The sequence below is a fragment of the Somniosus microcephalus genome, chromosome 16 (genome assembly GCF_052327205.1).
Source record: "Somniosus microcephalus isolate GS21.2 chromosome 16, FLI_Smic_1.0, whole genome shotgun sequence".
NCBI lineage: Eukaryota > Metazoa > Chordata > Chondrichthyes > Squaliformes > Somniosidae > Somniosus > Somniosus microcephalus.
The window spans coordinates 108970249-108990723 of NC_141002.1; the positions used below are offsets into that span (position 1 = coordinate 108970249).

Consider the following 20475-nt stretch of genomic DNA (forward strand, 5'->3'; position numbering starts at 1 on the left):
GCCTTTTAATAAGATCAGGTGAATTAACTTGAATATTGTTTGCCAAAATATGAGGAGGAAACATCCTGCTTTTCTGAATAGTCAACATTCTCCACAGAGTGGAGAGAGATGGTAGAGAGAGGTTTGATATCCTGCTCCTACCTTCCTGTCTCCAAACATGCTTTTGGTCTTTGAAACAGTGAATAAGTCGCACTGCAATGTGTTTGCTCATCATAGAAGCCAATATCAACACGCGACTAATGCACCAAATCTTACAGCAGTGTAAAACTGCTCGGCTTAAACCAAATACCCAAATTAAACGTGTGTAAACGCCCAGACGGTAACAGGGTTTGCAAAACGCACTCCGGATGCAGTTACATAAAGGACAGGATGCTGAACAATAAACAGGAACCGTGGTACAAGTGAGCAACAGAACAGCAAAGGCCTTTTGCTCGTCTCTTTCATCTCAGAACCTTCGAGGCGTTTCGTTATATACCCAACCTCCCCCTCCCCGGGATTATTACACAGGATTTCAGATAGCTACACATTTCTCCATCACAATGTACCTTCATTTAAATTTTCAAATCAAGTTAATTAAAAGTCAAATCATCCAGAGAAAACATTTCAACGGACTATTTGATGGACACTAGAGCAGAGTCAATAATGGATCATCATTCTTCCTGTGTCATTCCAAATCATGAGGGTTTTGATAGGGTAGATAAAAATAAACTATTTCCAGTGACAGGAGGGTCGGTAACCAGAGGACACAGAGGGAAGATCATTGGCAAAAAAGCCAGGGGGAAAAAAGGAAAAGTGTTCTTCATTCGGTGAGTTGCTGTGATCTGGAATGCGCTGCCTGAAAGGGCGGTGAAAGCAGATTCAATAGTAACTTTCAAAAGGGAATTGGATAAATACTTGAGATTTCTAGTTACATCACTAGTTCCTGGTTACAAAAACATCCTGAGCAAGCTGGGCCCACGCCCGAGTATTTATACTTTCCTTGGACGGCGCCACCAGCTGGTCGCCCAGTGTTATCTCATGAGTCATTTCTACATGAATGGTAAGATTCATGACATAACCCATCCATTGCTTACACTCACTCCATCACTCTCACTCACACTTCTCTTCTTTCCCTCCTTGCAGGAGAAGAGAGCCCACAATAACAGGGAGAGGGAGAGAACCAGAGGAGGACCTCCAGTAATTGCACATCTCACAGCAGCAGAGGAGGTGGCTCTGGAAATTTCAGGAGCTGGAGAGACGCTGGCGGTGGGAGACAGAGAGAGGGGCACATCCCAGAAACCTGGTGACAGAATCACATCTGATAAAGCCACATGGCATAAAACAGTCACCCATATGGTGACTCATGTCAGCAGTCGTGAAATGTCATCATGTGCATAATGGTAACGTTATCCATTCTTATTATAACACTTCTAATTCATCTCTTTACTCTCCCACAGGCCCATCAACTGGACCACCCACCCCCCGCACTGTCCAGCCGGTGGAAGACGACTCCTCAGAGAAACCTCCAGCCTCTGAGGGTGCAGTGTTAGCAGATCCAAGTGCACCCAGCACCAGTGCAGAGACGCACACCTCGGTGGGTCCTACGCGAGATAGAGTAGAGTTGTCACCTGATGACTTAAAATTCACAAGTGAGCAAGAGCAGATGGTGTTGACAGGGGCAGCAGTGGAGACTCCTCGCCGGAGGGCGCAGGACACTCCAAGCTCTGCTGAGCTGCATGCAGACGCTGAGCCTCGGGGGCCGTCGGGAAAGAGGGCGATCCTGGGGGGGCAGCAACAATTGCAAGGGGCTCCGGCATCTTCTGCAACTGCAATATCTGCAAATGTTCAGAGAATTGAGGAGTCCGTCTCCAACATGAGCACCACCACGGCGCAGGCTATGGTGACGATGTGCTCGTCCATGGAAAGGATGGCCACCTGCATGGAGCAGCTAATGCACTACTCACATGAGCACATGCTAGCTGTGGACAACAGATGGCAGGCATTCATAGACCTCCTCTCAAAGAGGGATGTAAACGTTGACTTGGGCCTCCATTGCCCCACTGCTCCCACTTCTCCCCAGTTTCCACCCCCTCAGTCAGAGCCCCAGATGCTTCCTCGGATCCCGATGGCCGAGTCTGCCCTGCACAGTCGCGGGAGGAGCAGACTTTGGCGGGGCCCTCGCGGGCCCTAAAACCCAGAGGACGTCCGCCAAAAGTGTCTACGCAGTCGCAGCAGGGAAGTGAGAGGCCTGCAACTACCTCTGCTGAAGCCACAGGGGCTGCATCTCGTGGAAGCACTCGCAAAAGAAAAATGACACAAAAGTAGACGCACAAGGGTAAGTGCTGGGTGTATCAACAAATGTTAGTACGAAGTTTCAATTGTTTTCATTGCACATATGAATGTTTTTGTTTGCACCACTTTCGGGTCTTGTCCATTTTTGCCTCAAACCTTGGAAGTGGCCTTTGTCACTTGTAGTGAATGGTGAGACATTATTTAACCTCGAGCATTGGGGCTTTGGGTGAAAGCAATGGATTGGTCATTGTAGGGATGCTTTATGGTGTTGTGGAGGGGGCGCGGAACTTAGTACAACATGTGGCAACCATGTGGCTGCATTGGAGCAAGTTAAGTAAATTTAGCCTCCCACGACTGTGCAGGGCAGACTCGGCCATCGGGATCCGAGGAAGCATCTGGGGCTCTGACTGAGGGGGTGGCAACTGGGGAGAAGTGGGAGCAGTGGGGCAATGGAGGCCCAAGTCAACGGGGCCATCCCGGGCAGCAATGTGCACCGCTGCTGGTGCCATCTGCATCTCAGGCTCCTCCCCCTCCTCCTCGCCTTCCACCTGCTCGTCCTCCTCCCCCTCCTCCTCGCCTTCCACCTGCTCATCCTCCTCCTCCTCTGAAGAGGCTGCCTGCTGTGCGTCATGCTCCTGCTGCAGCTCCAATCCTCGCTGCTGCGCTATGTTGTGCAGGACGCAGCTGACAACAATGATTCTGGAGACCCTGGCTGGTGCATACTGAAGGGCTCCTCCAGATCTGTCAAGGCATCTGAAGTGCATCTTCAGCATGCCTATTGCTTGCTCTATGACACATCTGGTGGACATTTGGCTCTCATTAGAATGCTCCTCAGCCTCAGTACTTGGCGTCCTCAGGGGTGTCATGAGCTATGTCTTCAGTGGATAGCCCTGATCTCCAGGCAGCCAGCTGGTAAGTCTGTTTGGAGTTTAGAAGAGCTGAGGGTGGATGGACTGGCGCAGCACAAAAGAGTCATGACAGCTGCCAGGGAATCTGGCGCACACATGCACAATGATTTTTTTATGGTTGCAGATGAGCTGCACATTGAGGGAGTGGAAGCCTTTGCAGTTGACAAACACTCCTGGGTGATGAGGGGGTTGCCCTGGTGGCCACATGTGTGCAGTCGAAGATGCCCTGCACCTGTGGAAAGTCAGCCAGAGATCAAAGCCGCGCGCCCGCTCAGTAACACTGGCTTCATCAGTGGCAAAGTTCACATAATTGGCTGACTTGTCAAACATGGCATTGGTCACCTGGGTGATGCATCTGTGGGTGGCCGACTGCGAGATCCTGCAAATGTCTGCTGCAGATCCCTGGAAGGAGCTGGAGGCGAAGAAGTTGAGGGCGGTGGTGACTTTGACAGCCACTGGTAAGGAGTGTCCCCCAGGACCTCTGGGCAGCAGGTCTTGTTCCAGCAAGCTACAAATGTCTGCGATGACCTGGCGCGATAGCCTGAGCCTCCTTTGGCACTGTTGCTCAGTCATGTTGAGGAAGCTCATCCTCTGCCTGTATACCCTGTGTTGGGGGTATCACCTCCGGCACGGTGGTGCCCCCTCTCGCCTGTGGAGCATCAGTCGTTGAGGAGAAGGCTGCTGCTGGTGGTGGGGCTCATGTTGGTCCGATTCTGAGGACCAAGGTGAGACAGTACAAGCGGCACCCATGCTGATGTAGTAGATGGCAGGTCAAGTAGCGATCAGAGGGCCAATCCCTCAATGTTGTGATAGTGACTAGCAATGTTGTGATAGTGACTAGCAATGTGGTGAGAGTGGCTTTCGAGGTGCAAACACCAGAAACCTAAATCTGTGCACAAATGCAGTCATCAACAGCCTTTTCCTTAGGCAACTAATGAGGTGTAAGGTGTGTGTATTTATCTGGTTTTCCCAGCTGTCAATTAATGCCCTCGCACAACGCCACTGAGCTTCCGCCTCCCCTTCACAGGCGAGGTTCCCGCACTGCGCGCTTTCCCTGCTCATGCCCTTAAATTCAGAAGCTGCAGTTAAAAAGCCAGTTATGGGTCTGAAAACAAGCATTTCATGAGTTTAATTAGGTCGCCCGCCTCTCCTGATCGGGTCCATGGCGCGCTGGCAAACGCGCCCGAGTTAAAGGCGTGAGGAGGCGGGATTGCAGCAGCTTCCCGACGCGCTGCCTATTTTCGCAATTTTTACAGCTGACCCGCCTCCAAGGCAACGGGAAAATTCCGGCCCAACATTCCATTAACCTTTTTGATTACTATTTGTACCTGTGCACTGGCTTTTAGTGATTTATGTACATGGACTCCTAAGTCCCTTTGCTCCTCCACAGTTCCTCATTTCTCACCATTAAGAAAATATTCCAATTGGTCTTTCTCAGATCCAAAGTGGATGACCTCACACTTCCCCACATTGAACTCCATCTGCCAGTTTTCTCCACTGACTTAATCTGTCTGTGACCCATTGTAATTTCTTGCTCCCATCCACAAAACCTATTGTGTGCACCTGTCTCTCACACAGACGTAAGTGCAATCCACCTTTGTAATTGTTGAAATTTCCATCCAACAGATCAGAAAGGTATATACTGGAGGGCGTGGCATTGAAGACAATGCTAAAAAACATCACAGTACATATCGACTGTGTTTCACCAGCAGGCTTTCTACTGGTTCGCCCAATGTCAATAAGACGATCAATCACAGTAGCAATAAAGTGTAGCAAGCCAATCAAAAAACTGGATTATGAATTATTGATGAGTCTGCATCATCACTCAGTATCTTCCTGGTTTGGGACAGCACAGACCAGTTGGGCCGAATGGCATGTTTCTGCACTGTATATGCTATGTAAAGAGTCACAGAAAGCTTTGTAAATTCATAACACAAGTACAGATTGGAAAATCTTTCCACTGTGTCACTGGTTAAAACTTACCAGTAAATAATGGATTAAAAAGTTGCTATCAGATTAAATATCATGCGGTGGAAACATCACCGTTCCTGCACCTTCCGAATTCTACACTGCACTCAGGGCTTCCTCATTTTGAAGACAGTGAATTTTCTCTGACACTCTTTGTGATGCTGACTGCTCTCTCAGCAGGACCATACAAACACTTAGATCATAGAATGATACAGCACAGAAAGAGACCATTCGGCCCACTGGGCCTGTGCTGGCTCTCTGAACGAGCTCTCCAATTAATCCCACTCACCCGCTCTTTCCCCATAGCCCTGTATTTTTTTTCCCCCTTCAAGTATTTATCTAATTCCATTTTGAACATTACTATTGAATCTGCTTCCACCGCCTTTGTTGGTAATAAAAAAATAATCCAATGCAAGGGTTTTGAAATTTCCATAAACTCTGTTCATATTCTCAGAAGCTGTTTTTGATCCATTGCAAGAGTTCAGGACTCCGGAATGCAGTGTGGCTGGATTCACTTAGTGAGACAGCAAGGAAGCTTTCACACCACTTACTTTTATCCTGTAATTTAACCTCCTCAGAGTCTTAAATCTTGCTGCAGTTAAAAACAAAAGAAAGTAAAACAAAAAAAAAATCAAAATTATGCTCAAAAAAATAAAAAATAGACCTGGGCATTTTTCTTCAGAATAAATAATCCATGTTATTTTCTGAAAGCACAGATATCAAGCAATAATCTGCTCAATAATCAGTTATGTGTCAGCGAGCAACATACGGATTTCAGAGCCCCACCTCCCGAAAAATAAACCCCAGAAAGTTAATTGCATACATCTTGCTGGAGTCGGTCGACAGAATTGGTGATGCGGTCCTTCCCGGGCTGTGCGTAATTCTCCATCATCGTTTTGTTCAGATGCTGTTTTAGTTCTTCACTTAACTGTACACAAACAACAAATGTGAAAAGGATAAAGAACGTTAGCACAAGTTTTTCTATTGGCTACAAACACTTAGAATCATAGACTGATACAGCACAGAAGGAGGCCAATCAGCCCACCATGCCAGTGCTGATTAATCCCACTCCCCTGCTCTTTCCCCATAGTCCTGGAAATGTTCTCCCTTCAGGTATTTACCCAATTCTCCTTTGAAAGTTACTATTCGATCTGCTTCCACTGCTCTTTCAGATCACAACAACTCGCTGTGTAAAAAAATGTTTCCTCATGTCGCCTCTGGTTCTTTTGCCAATCACCTTAAATCTGTGCCTCTGTTTATTAACCCTTCTGCCACTGGAAACAGTTTCTCTCTATTTACTCTATCAAAAACCTTCATGATTTTGAACACATCTATCAAATCTTCCTTTAACCTTTGCTGCTCCAAGGAGAACAACCCCAGTTTCTCCAGTCTCTTCACATAACTGAAGTCTCTCATCCCTGGAACCAGTGATTTGTGTATTTGTACTCTAGATCCCTTTGCTGTCCTATGCCATTTAGATTCGTATTTTCCAAGTAATATGTGTTTTTCTTGCCAAAATGTAATACCTCACATTTATCTGTGTTGAATTTCATTTGCCAATTATATGCCCATTCTGCAAGTTTATTAATGTCCTGTAAATTGTTGCAGTCCTCCTCAGTATTGACTACCCCTCCAATTTGGTGTCATCCACAAATTTAGAAAGTGTGTTTTTGATTCCAAAGTCTAAATCGTTAATGTAAGTTGTGAACAGCAGTGGTCCCAGCACTGATCCTTGTGGAACACCACGACCCACCTTCTGCCACTGGGAATAGCTACCCTTTACCCCCACTCTCTGCTTTCTGTCTTGAAGCCAGCCAGCAATCCATTCTGCTACTTGTCCCCTGACTCCGCATTCTCTGACCTTGTTCATCAGTCTATTATGGGGTACCTTATCGTAGGCCTTTTGAAAATCCAGATAAATTACATCTACTGCATTATCACTGTCAACTTTCCCTGTTACCTCTTCAAAAAATTCAATAAGGTTGGTCAAGCAAGACTTTCCCTTTTGAAATCCATGTTGACTATTCATTATTATATTTTTGGTTTCTAGATGTTCTTCTATTCTCTCCTTTAGTAGGGATTCCATTATTTTTCCTACCACCGATGTTAAGCAGACTGGTCTATAACTCCCTGGACATGTTCTATCCCCCTTCTTAAATATCGGTATTACATTAGCTATCCACCAGTCCTCTGGCACTACACCTTTTTCTAACAAATTATTAAATATGTGTAGTAATGCCTCTGCTATCTCTTCCCTAGATTCTTTTAAAATGTGTGGATGGAATCCATCCAGACCAGGGGTTTTATCCTCTTTGAGTTTTATTAATTTATTTAATATATCCCCTTTTTTGTTTTAAATGGACTTATCTCATTACTATTCACAATATATATTAATGATCTAGACAAGGGAACTAGATGTAATATCTCCAAATTTGCAGATGACACAAAGCTGGGTGGGCGTGTGTGCGGTGAGGAGGATGCCGAGAAACTCGACAGGTTGGGTGATTGGGCAGAAGCATGGCAGATGCAATATAACGTGGATAAATGTGAGGTTATCCACTTTGGTGTCAAAAACAGGAAGGCAGTTTATTATCTGAATGGCAATAGATTGGGAGAAGGGGAAGTGCAACGAGACCTGGGCGTCCTTGTGCACCAGTCGCTGAAGGTAAGCATGCAGGTGCAGCAGGCGGTTAAGAAGGCAAATGGTATGTTGGCCTTCGTAGCGAGAGGGTTTGAGTACAGGAACAAGGATGTCTTGCTGCAGTTGTACAGGGCCTTGGTGAGACCACACCTTGAGTATTGTGTGCAGTTTTGGTCGCCTTATCTGAGGAAGGATGTTCTTGCCATGGAAGGAGTTCAGCGAAGATTCACCAGGCTGATACCTGGGATGGCAGGAATGACGTATGAGGAGAGATTGGGTCGATTGGGCTTGTACTCGCTGGAGTTTAGAAGAATGAGAGGGGATCTCATTGAAACTTATAAAATTCTGACAGGACTGGACAGACTAGATGCAGGAAGGATGTTCCCGATGGTCAGGGAGTCCAGAACCAGGGGTCACAGTCTAAGGATAAGGGGTAGGCCATTTAGGACAGAAATGAGGAGGAATTTCTTCACCCAGAGAGTGGTGAACCTGTGGAATTCTCTACCACAGAAGGCAGTAGCGGCCAATTCAATAAATATATTCAAGAAGGAGCTGGATATATTTCTTAAGGTTAAAGGGATCAAGGGGTATGGGGAGAAAGCAGGGACCGGGTACTGAATTTGGATGATCAGCCATGATCGCATTGAATGGCGGAGCAGGCTCGAGGGGCCGAATGGCCTACTCCTGCTCCTATCTTCTATGTTTACTAATCTCATCATCCAATGTAATGCCCACCTGTTCTATCTTCCTCGTAAATACTGAAGCAAAATAATTATTTAATATTTCTGCCATCTCTCGATCGTTACCTGTGGTATTATCCTGACTGTCCCTCAATGGGAGTGTTGCACTGTCGGAGGTGCCGTCTTTCAGATGAGACGTTAAACCGAGGCCCCGTCTGCCCTCTCAGGTGGATGTAAAAGATCCCACGGCACTATTTTGAAGGAGAGCAGGGGAATTCTCCCCGGTGTCCTGGCCAATAGTTATCCCTCAACCCCCATAACAAAAACAGATTATCCAGTCATTATCACACTGCTGCTTGTTGGAGCTTGCTGTGCGCAAATTGGCTGCGGGGTTTCCCACATTACAATGGTTCTACACTTCAAAAAGTACTTAATTGGCTGTAAAGCGCTTTGACATGTCCGGTGGTCGTGAAAGGCGCTATATAAATGCAAGTCTTTCTTTCTTTTTATTCCCATCCCAACCTTCCTTTTTTATTGATGTGCCTATAAAATATTTTACTATTTTGTTTTATGTTCCTTGATAATTTAATTTTGTAGTTCCTCTTTGCCTCCCTAATTGTTTTTTTGACTTCTCTCCTAATCTTTTCGTATTCTCTCTTATCGTGCACTCACCTGCTGTCTATGTACATAATGTTTGCCTCTTTCCTTACCCTCAATTGTTCCCTTATGGCTTTATTCATCCATGGAGTCTCATTAGTGTTTAGTTTGTTCTTTCCTTTTAGTGGAATATATTTCCCTGCACTCTGTTGAACACCATTTTAAATGTTTCCCATTGTCGTTCTACATCATTGTTTGCCAATATTGTTGTCCATTCCCCTCCGCCCCCCCCAAGTTCTATTCTCAGCCCCTCAAGATCAGCTTTTCTCCAATCTATTAACCCGGTTTTCATCATACTTATGTCCTTCTCAATTATCATCTTAGACTAGAGAAGCTGGGGTTGTTCTCCTTGGAGCAGAGAAGGCTAAGAGGAGATTCGATAGAGGTGTTTAAAATCATGAAGGGTTTAGACAGAGTAAATAAAAAGAAACTGTTTCCAATGGCTGAAGGGTCGATAATGAGAGGGCACAGATTTAAGATGATTGGCAAAAGAACCCGAGGCGACAGGAGAGGAAACATTTTTATGCAACGAGTGGTTCGGATTTGGATTGCGCTGCCTGACAGGGCGGTGGAAACAGATTCAATAGTAGCCTTCAAAGGGAATTGGATAAATACTTGGAGGAGAAAAAATTGCAGTGATATGGGGAAAGAGCGGGGGAGTGGGACTAACTGGATTGCTCTTCGAAAGGGCCGGCGCAGACTCGATGGGCCGAATGGCCTCCTTCTGTGCTGTACGATTCTATGATTCTATGAAATTACCTACCAGTGGGCTATTGATCAGCGAGGTTATTGATCAGCCATTACTGATCAGCAGGGTAACCAACCAGCAGTTACTAATCAGCAGAGCTGCCGCAGATTTCTAAAACGTTTATGTAATATTTGGAATGCGTGTTCCTATCCAGTCATGGTTCTAACCTGAGAATTCAACATACAAATTTCATTCCCGGTTTCATTTTTAAATTCTTTGTTGAAGATGGACGCTGTCTTTTTAAAGGCATTTTTTCTGCAGCTTCTTGCTCGAATCTCAACACTTCATGCCCCAGCCCTGGCCAACCCGCTCCCGGGTCTCCCAGTGCTGCTTTGAAACTGGATCATGATTTTTCTATGAAGAAGTCATTTGACCTGCACTTTGCACTGTCGCCATAGTTACAGAGCTGAGACCAGGAACTCGCTGTGTGAAGATCGCTGGCTTCAACTGCTGTCCTAATGGCCCACAGTGCCATGCACACAGGCTGCAACATATCACACCATCACGTTCTCCCTGTCCAAACATTTTTGGATAAGATTAATTTTATACAATCGGATTTAAACTTACCCGCTGATAATAAACACAAGCAAGTACGCCAGCCACCAGCTCCATTAGGAAGATCAGCAAGAGTAAGGAAAAATACTGAAAAGTAAAGGAAAACAATGATAATTATAAACCTAATTACCTTTCACTGAAAGTATCCTGTGTTAAAAGTAGTTTCATTCTACAGAACTTCCAACATAGCCATATTTTAATACATAGAATTGCACATAATTATATAGAATCTACGGCACAGAAACAGGCCATTCTATGCCGGTGTTTATACTCCGCCCCTATCTCCCTCTATTCCCTTCTCCCTCATGTCTCCATCAAGCCTCCCCTTAAATACATCAATGCTCTCCGCTTCAGTCAATCCATGAGGCAGTGAGTTCCACATTCTCACCACTCTCTGTGCAAAGAAATTGCTCCTAAATTCTTTTTGATCTGTCAGTGGCTTTCTTATATTGATGCCCTTTGGTCTGGACTCGCCCACAAGTGGAAACAGATTCTCCACATCCATCCTATAGAACCCCTTCATAATTTTAAAGACCTCTATCAGGTCTCCCTCTTAGTCTTTTCTTTCCCAGAGAAAAGAGGCCCAGCCTGCTCAATCTTTCCTGATCGTTGCAAGTAACGTATAGGGTGGATAAAGGGGAACCAGTGGACGTAGTGTATTTAGACTTCCAAAAGGCATTTGACAAGGTGCCACACAAAAGATTATTGCTTAAGATAAAAAATCACGGGATTGGGGGTAATATTCTGGCATGGACAGAGGATTGGCTATCTAACAGAAGGCAGAGAGTTGGGATAAGTGGTTCATTCTCAGACTGGCAATCAGTAACTAGTGGTGTTCCGCAGGGGTCAGTGCTGGGTCCCCAACTCTTTACAATCTATATTAACGATTTGGAGGAGGGGACCGAGTGTAACATATCAAAGTTTGCAGATGATACTAAGATGGGAGGGAAAGTAGTGAGTGAGGAGGACATAAAAAACCTGCAAGGGGACATAGACAGGTTAAGTAAGTGGGCAGAGATTTGGCAGATGGAATACAATACTGGAAAGTGTAGGTCCAAAGATGTGCGGGTTAGGTTGATTGGCTGTGATAAATTGACCCTTAGTGTTAGGGGGATTAAATACATGGGGTTACGGGGATCGGGTGGGATATGTGTTGGTGCAGGCTCGATGGGCCGAAATGGCCTCTATCTGCACTGTGGGGTTTCTGTGATTCTGTGTTAGTATGCAGGTGCAGCAAGTGATTAAGAAGGCCAATGGAATGTTGGCTTTCATTGCTAGGGGGATAGAATATAAAAATAGGGAGGTATTGCTTCAGTTGTACAAGGTATTGGTGAGACCGCACCTGGAATACTGCGTACAGTTTTGGTGTCCATACTTAAGAAAGGACATACTTGCTCTCGAGTCAGTACAAAGAAGGTTCACTCGGTTAATCCCGGGGATGAGGGGATGGACATATGAGGAGAGGTTGAGTAGATTGGGACTCTACTCATTGGAGTTCAGAAGAATGAGAGGCGATCTTATTGAAACATATAAGATTGTGAAGGGGTTGGATCGGGTGGAAGCGGGGAAGATGTTCCCGATGATGGGTGAAACTAGAACTAGGGGGCATAGTCTTAGAATAAGAGGCTGCTCTTTCAAAACTGAGATGAGGAGGAACTACTTCACTCAGAGGGTGGTAGGTCCATGGAATATGCTGCCCCAAAAAGCTGTAGAAGCTACATCATTACATAAATTTAAAACAGAAATAGACAGTTTCCTAGAAGTAAAGGGAATTAAAGGTTACGGGGAGCGGGCAGGAATTTGGACATGAGTCTAGGTTCGGATCGGTCATGGCCCTGTGGGTAGCGGAGCGGGTCCAGGGGCCGTGTAGCCTGATCCTGCTCCTATTACGGGTGTCTAATTCTGGTAGATTCAGGAGATGGTTCTGTGATAGTGGATTGGCGGTTAGGATCAGATCAGCCATGATCTTATTGAATGGCGGAGCAGGCTCGAGGGGCCGATTGGCCTACTCCTGCTCCTATTTCTTATGTTCTTATGTTCTCTCAATTCTGGTAACATCCTTGTAAATCTTTTCTGCAGTTTCTTCAGTGCTTCAATCTTTGTTTAGTAGTTTGGAGACCAGAACTACACACAATACTCCAAGTCTGGTCTAGCCAAGGTTCCATATAAATTTAACATTACCTCCCTGTTTGTATGTTATACAAATAGTGTCAACAATATTAAGATCACACACGGTCTAGTTCATTACTAAAATATTCAAATATAAAGATCTGGCTAGGTATAAGAACATAAAAAATACGAGCAGGAGTAGGCCATACGGCCCCTCGAGCCTGCTCCGCCATTCAATATGATCATGGCTGATCATCGATGTCAACTCCACTTTCAATGGAGGTACTCGTCATCAGCTCCGCCATTGTGTAGCAAATGAAAGACAATGGACCCCCGTATGCCGAGCTATTTGTATTGGGTTTATATCTTTGACAATAACATATGCATTTGTATTTAGCTCAGTTCTTTAATAGTCCTCAAACTTTGATTCTGCACTCCCTAGATTTCAACAAGCACCAATGTGTACTTGCAGTGTGGTCTACTGAACTATTCTCCTCAGTGAGAAATCCAATGTGACAATGAGCGGCTGAGAGTGGGACAGTGAGAGTTAGGTTCGGTAACAGTTGGGTTCAATGACAAAACAGAAATGGATAACAAGGCGTCAAAGATAAGGGGGCTCCAATAGGAAAAAGGCAACATTTGGTGAGATAAAAAGGGATTTAGTCTAAATTAACTGGGCAGACCTATGGAACCGAACAGGCCATTACATTCCATGTGGCCGTTCCTGGTGCCCAAGAAATATCCCAGCCCACAATACCTCTCATACCCAAGTGTCATACTTTTCTCCAGGTACTTATCCAATGCTCTTGTGTTTGCGGATACAACCAGCCCTCAGCACCTCCCCCATCAGTCCAGTCCACACAAAGGGGGGAATTTTAACCTGTTGGAGCGCATGGGTTTGGGAGCGGATTGGAGGGGGCGGCCAGTTAAATCCAGCAAAAATGCAAGAACGCGTCAGGAAGCTCCAAGCCGCCGACTTCCGTGTTTAACTTGAGCTCGTTAGAGTGCTTGCGCACAACTCCCTCGGGAGAGGCGGGTTGCCTATTAATATATTCTAATCGGTCAATCAGAGCGATATTTCAACAATTTTAAGTTTAACATCATATCCACGGGTTTCCTGAAACTCGCCAGTGAAAGCAAGGCGAGAATGCAGCGGCAGTTGAGGGGGTTGAATCAATCTCATGTAAATATTGAAATAAATAATCAGTACTCACCTACTCATGGGAAAGGGTTTGTTCAGTAATATAGCTGAGAGGTTACTTTCTATACTAGAGGTTTTCTGAATCACATCAGGATGGGTGCGGCTTTAGCCACCTCAGACTGGGCCTTGGAAGAGGAGCAATATGACCAGCACCAGCAGCAGCAGCAGCCTGCTGTAGAGAGAACTGCAGCTGGACAGCGGAGAGGGGTCAGTGGAGGGAGGAGCAGTGGAGAGGGGAGCAGGAGAGAGGGGAGCAGGGCAGAGGGGAGCAGGGCAGAGGGGAACAGGGCAGAGGGGAACAGGGCAGAGGGGGGCAGGGCAGAGGGGGGCAGGGCAGAGGGGAGTGGTAGAGGGAGGAGCGGCGGAGAGGGGGGCAGGGGAGAGGGGAGCAGGGGAGAGGGGATCAGGGGAGAGGAGCAGGGGAGAGGAGCAGGGGAGAGGGGGGCAGCGGAGGGAGGAACAGCGGAGAGGGGGCAGCGGAGAGGGGGGCAGCGGAGGGGGGAGCAGCAGAGGGGGGAGCGGCGGAGAGGGGAGCGGCGGAGAGGGGAGTGGCGGAGAAGGGAGCGGCGGAGGGAGGAGCGGTGGAGGGAGGAGTTTCAGAGGGAGGTGCTGCGGAGAGGGAAGCGGGGGAGGGAGGAGCAGCGGAAAAGGGAGTGGCGGAGAGGGGAGCAGCGGAGGGAGGAGCGGAGAGGGGGCGGCGGAGGGGGGAGCAGCGGAGGGAGGAGCGGAGAGGGGGGCGGCGGAGGGGGAGCAGCGGAGGGAGCAGTGGAGAGGGGAGCAGCGGAGGGGGGAGCAGCGGAGGGAGGAGCGGAGAGGGGGGCGGCGGAGGGGGGAGCAGCGGAGGGAGGAGCGGAGAGGGGGGCGGCGGAGAGGGAAGCAGCGGAGGGAGCAGCGGAGAGGGGAGCAGCGGAGGGAGGAGTTTCAGAGGGAGGAGCTGCGGAGCAAGGCAGCTCACAGGAGGGACTATCCACAACACAGGGTGTACAGGCAGAGGATCAGCTTCCTTGACATGTCAGAACACCATTGTCTCCGGAAGTCACGTCAGTTGGTGGCAGAGAATCTGCTCCCTGCTGGACCTGGTAGCCACACATTACCAGTGGCTGTTAAAGTCAGCACTGCCCTCAAATTTTTAGCCTCCGGATTCTTCCAGGGCTCTGCCGGAGACATATCCAGGATCTCCCCATCAGCGGCCTACAAATGTTTGAGACAGGTGACTGATGGCTGGTTTGCCAGGGCCGACAATGGTGTGAACTTCGCCTGTGATGAGTCAGAATGAGTGGATGGTTGGATTTTTTGGCGTCTCTGGCTGTCTTTCCACAGGTGCAGGGCGTCACCGACTGCACACACGGCAATCCGGGCGCCCCCCGATCACCCAGGAATATTCGGCAACCGCAAGGCTTCCACTCCATCAACGTGCAGCTGGCGCGCAGTAACAAAAAGATATTTCTGCAGGTGTGCGCATCATTCCCAGGGAGCTGCCATGATGCTTTTGTCCGGTGGCAGCCCAAGCTCCCCAATGTCTTCGGACCAACAAGCAGACCTATGGGATGGCTGCTAGGAGACAAGGGATACCCACATCAAACTTGGCTGATGACACCCGTCAGAAACCCAACCAATGAAGCTCAACAGCACTACAATGAATGTCATGTGACCACCAGATGTGAGATCAAACAAACTATCAGCGTGCTGAAGGTGTGCTTCAGGTGCCTAGACAGAGCTGGAGGCGCCCTTCAGTACGCAGCAGAATAGTCGTGGTGTGCTGCGCTCTGCACAACAGAGAGGCTTGGACCTGAAGGAGCAACAAGGCTCAGAGCGCAGAGGCTCTTCAGAGGATTCTGAGGGGGGGTGGAGGAGAAAGGTGATGAGAGCATTGCACCCCCAACAGCTAACATTGCTGCCCAGAATGCACTTATTAATGCAAGGTTCACTTAGGTTGCACCAGTGGACTGATGTCAGAACCACATGAAATGGCCACTCCTCCTACCCGCACCCCCCACCCCCTATGCCACTGACATAAAGCAGTCCTGCAAACAACCAACAACCCCTTGCACATCCTCCCATTGATTCCCGTCAATTCATGTCCTCCCATTCATCGTTGAAAGGCGACTTGCCACCCAGCAACCAAGAATGGGCAAGACGGGAAAGTGGTGCAAACTAGTAACATTTATGTGATTCTACTAAAGAATGGAAACTTCACATCAGACACCCATGTGCATACCCTTGTGCATCTACAAAGATTTCCTATTCCTTATTCTCCTACGTGGTGCAATCCCTGTGGCTTGAGCAGAGGTAGAGGCAGGCTGCTCAGATCCCTGCTCTGACTGCTGGGATGCTCTTGGCCGACGACCTCTGGATTTTTGGAGCCCGTGAGGGCCCCGCCAGCGATTGCTCCAACTGCAACTGTGCAGGGCAGACTCGGCCAGCGGGAGATGAAGCAGCCTGTCGGGTAGTGACTGAGGAGCGGGGGGGGGGGGCAACAGGGGAGAAGTGGAAGCACTTTGAGTGGAGTCCCCACTTCCATGTCGCCTTTTGCCATCAGCCCTCTCATGGCCCAGCCGCACTTCACTGCTACCACTGAGAGCGAGGCACTGTAAGGTCAAGACTAAGGTATCTGGCATCCTATTTAAGGTAGCAGATATGTTGGCATCCAGAGTGAGCATGGACTCAGGTGATAGCTGCGGTTGATGTTCCATGGCGTTGGCCATTCTAACCATTCAACAACACATCAGTGGCCTGTGACATCAACCACTCATGCTTGAGGTGGACGTCTCCATTCTCTGCAATCGTGGTCAGTGTGCTGGGAAGGCTCGTCAGTGCATCGCACATTCTCTGCTGCTGTTCAATGATTCTCCCCTTCATCGATGGCCCCCGGGGTATGGCATCTGTGTCCAGCTGAGCAGAGCTTGGAGAGGGCTGCACCCTCCGACGCCAACTCTCCACAGCTGTGTCCAGCTGAGCAGAGCTTGGAGAGGGCTGCACCCTCCGACACCGACTCTCCACAGCCGTGTCCAGCTGAGCAGAGCTTGGAGAGGGCGGCACCCTCCGACTCGGACTCTCCACAGCTGTGTGCAGCTGAGCAGAGCTTGGAGAGGGCGGCACCCTCCGACACAGACGCTCCACAGCTGTGTCCAGCTGAGCAGAGCTTGGAGAGGGCGGCACCCTCCGACACAGACTCTCCACAGCTGTGTCCAGCTGAGCAGAGCTTGGAGAGGGCGGCACCCTCCGACACAGACTCTCCACAGCTGTGTCCAGCAGAGCAGAGCTTGGAGAGGGCGGCACCCTCCGACGCGGACTCTCCACAGCTGTGTCCAGCTGAGCAGAGCTTGGAGAGGGCTGCACCCTCTGACTCGGACTCTCCACAGCTGTGTCCAGCTGAGCAGAGCTTGGAGAGGGCTGCACCCTCCGACACGGACTCTCCACAGCCGTGTCCAGCTGAGCAGAGCTTGGAGAGGGCTGCACCCTCCGACACGGACTCTCCACAGCTGTGTCCAGCTGAGCAGAGCTTGGAGAGGGCGGCACCCTCCGACACGGACTCTCCACAGCTGTGTGCAGCTGAGCAGAGCTTGGAGAGGGCTGCACCCTCCGACACGGACTCTCCACAGCTGTGTCCAGCTGAGCAGAGCTTGGAGAGGGCTGCACCCTCTGACTCGGACTCTCCACAGCTGTGTCCAGCTGAGCAGAGCTTGGAGAGGGCTGCACCCTCCGACACGGACTCTCCACAGCTGTGTCCAGCTGAGCAGAGCTTGGAGAGGGCTGCACCCTCTGACTCGGACTCTCCACAGCTGTGTCCAGCTGAGCAGAGCTTGGAGAGGGCGGCACCCTCCGACACAGACTCTCCACAGCTGTGTCCAGCTGAGCAGAGCTTGGAGAGGGCGGCACCCTCCGACACAGACTCTCCACAGCTGTGTCCAGCAGAGCAGAGCTTGGAGAGGGCGGCACCCTCCGACGCGGACTCTCCACAGCTGTGTCCAGCTGAGCAGAGCTTGGAGAGGGCTGCACCCTCTGACTCGGACTCTCCACAGCTGTGTCCAGCTGAGCAGAGCTTGGAGAGGGCTGCACCCTCCGACACGGACTCTCCACAGCCGTGTCCAGCTGAGCAGAGCTTGGAGAGGGCTGCACCCTCCGACACGGACTCTCCACAGCTGTGTCCAGCTGAGCAGAGCTTGGAGAGGGCGGCACCCTCCGACACGGACTCTCCACAGCTGTGTGCAGCTGAGCAGAGCTTGGAGAGGGCTGCACCCTCCGACACGGACTCTCCACAGCTGTGTCCAGCTGAGCAGAGCTTGGAGAGGGCTGCACCCTCTGACTCGGACTCTCCACAGCTGTGTCCAGCTGAGCAGAGCTTGGAGAGGGCTGCACCCTCCGACACGGACTCTCCACAGCTGTGTCCAGCTGAGCAGAGCTTGGAGAGGGCGGCACCCTCCGACACGGACTCTCCACAGCTGTGTCCAGCTGAGCAGAGCTTGGAGAGGGCGGCACCCTCTGACACGGACTCTCCACAGCTGTGTCCAGCTGAGCAGAGCTTGGAGAGGGCTGCACCCTCCGACACGGACTCTCCACAGCTGTGTCCAGCTGAGCAGAGCTTGGAGAGGGCGGCACCCTCCGACACGGACTCTCCACAGCTGTGTCCAGCTGAGCAGAGCTTGGAGAGGGCTGCACCCTCCGACACGGACTCTCCACAGCTGTGTCCAGCTGAGCAGAGCTTGGAGAGGGCTGCACCCTCCGACACGGACTCTCCACAGCCGTGTCCAGCTGAGCAGAGCTTGGAGAGGGCTGCACCCTCCGACGCCGACTCTCCACAGCTGTGTCCAGCTGAGCAGAGCTTGGAGAGGGCTGCACCCTCCGACACGGACTCTCCACAGCTGTGTCCAGCTGAGCAGAGCTTGGAGAGGGCTGCACCCTCCGACGCCGACTCTCCACAGCCGTGTCCAGCTGAGCAGAGCTTGGAGAGGGCTGCACCCTCTGACGCCGACTCTCCACAGCCGTGTCCAGCTGAGCAGAGCTTGGAGAGGGCGGCACCCTCCGACACGGACTCTCCACAGCTGCCCCTGCCTCCACCATCTGCTCTTGCTCACTTGTGAAGAGTGACTCACCAGGTGAAAACCCACTGTCCAACTGGTCCCACCGAAGTACAAGTATCTGAGCTGGTGCATGGTAGGCATGAGTTCTGTGACAGTGCATCCTCAGAAAAACTCAGCTCCTGAGGATTCGTCGTCCGCGAGGTCCATAGACTTCTGCTGCACACGTGAAGGCCCTGGCAGAGAGAAAATATATGAATTAGACCTGGCAAGGTAAGTATATCACAACGTTTCCTACATTACAACAGTGACCACACTTCAAAAAGTACTTCATTAGCTGTGAAGCGCTTTGAGACGTCCTGAGGTCGTGAAAGGCACTATAGAAATGCAAGTTCGGCTTGGGCTGATAAGTGGCAGGTAACATTCGTGCCACACAAATTCCAGGCAATGACTATCTCCAACAAGCGAGAGTCTAACCAGCGCCCCCTGACATTCAACAGCATTACCACCGCTGAATCTCCCACCATCAACATCCTGGGGGTCACCATTGACTAGAAAATGAACTGGACCAGCCATATAAATACGGTGGCAACAAGAGCAGCTCAGAGGCTGGGTATTCTGCGGTGAGTGTCTCACCTCCTGACTCCCCAAAGCCTTTCCACCATCTACAAGGCACAAGTAAGGAGTGTGATGGAAAACTCTCGACTTGCCTGGATGAGTGCAGCTCCAGCATCACTCAAGAAGCTCGACACCATCCAGGACAAAGCAGCCCGCTTGATTGGCACCCCATCCACCACCTTCAACATTCACTCCCTCCACCACCGGCGCACCGTGGCTGCAGTGTGTACCATCTACAAGATGCACTGCAGCAACTCACCAAGGCTTCTTCGGCAGCACCTCCCAAACCCGCGACCTCTTCCACCTAGAAGGACAAGGGCAGCAGGCGCATGGGAACACCACCACCTCCAAGTTCCCCTCCAAGTCACACACCATCCTGACTTAGAAGTATATCGCCGTTCCTTCATCATCGCTGGGTCAAAATCCTGGAACTCCCTCCCTAACAGCACTGTGGGAGTACCTTCACCACACAGACTGCAGCGGTTCAAGAAGGCGGCTCACCACCACCTTCTCAAGGGCAATAAGGGATGGGCAATAAATGCTGGCCTTGCCAACGACGCCCACATCCCAGAACGAATAAAAAAGTCTTTCTTTCTTTCAACTTGTCATTATGAAGATGATCATATTTCACTCGCTGTTGAAAGCAAGTCAACATGATTGAGTGTTGTATGATATGTGGGTCGCTGATATTTGATTGTGTCACAGGTAGCTCCCCATCTCCTATGGCCAGGGACGACAAAACTCCACTGATCTCCAGCGCTTCCTCCTCGTCAGTTTTTAGCTGTGAGATCTGTGGAGGCCCACCTCCAGTTCTCTCACTCTCCCTTGTGTTCTGTGATCTCTTCTCCTGCAACGGGGGAAAGAGCAGACGTATGAGTGAGTGGGAAGGCCCGTGTTCACCCAATGGTGCCGTGCGTTTGGTGAGGGTGATTATCAGGGAGGGGCATCAAATTGCATTAGGATGAGGGCGAGTGGCAGTGGTGGAAGAATAGATGGGGATGTGAGGAAGTGCATCAAAAGAGAATGATGGGTGTGCTTGCAAGGTAATTGGGTGTGAGGAGTGATGTGATGGAGTAGGGAGTGAGGGAGTGGGGTGATGCG

The 20475-nt window shown here is 49.7% G+C and overlaps 1 protein-coding gene across 2 annotated transcripts in view; it reads right to left on the minus strand.

The window, feature by feature from the left end:
• Positions 1-20475, minus strand: part of tspan11 (tetraspanin 11) — a 134315-nt gene that overhangs the window by 40956 nt on the left and 72884 nt on the right. For both annotated transcript variants that reach the window (XM_086009717.1, XM_086009716.1), the window contains exons 3-4: positions 10441-10515; positions 5971-6075 (exon numbers count right to left, since the gene is read on the minus strand). In XM_086009717.1, the coding sequence (XP_085865843.1) occupies positions 5971-6075; positions 10441-10515 (180 nt within the window). The remainder of the gene's footprint in view (positions 1-5970; positions 6076-10440; positions 10516-20475) is intronic.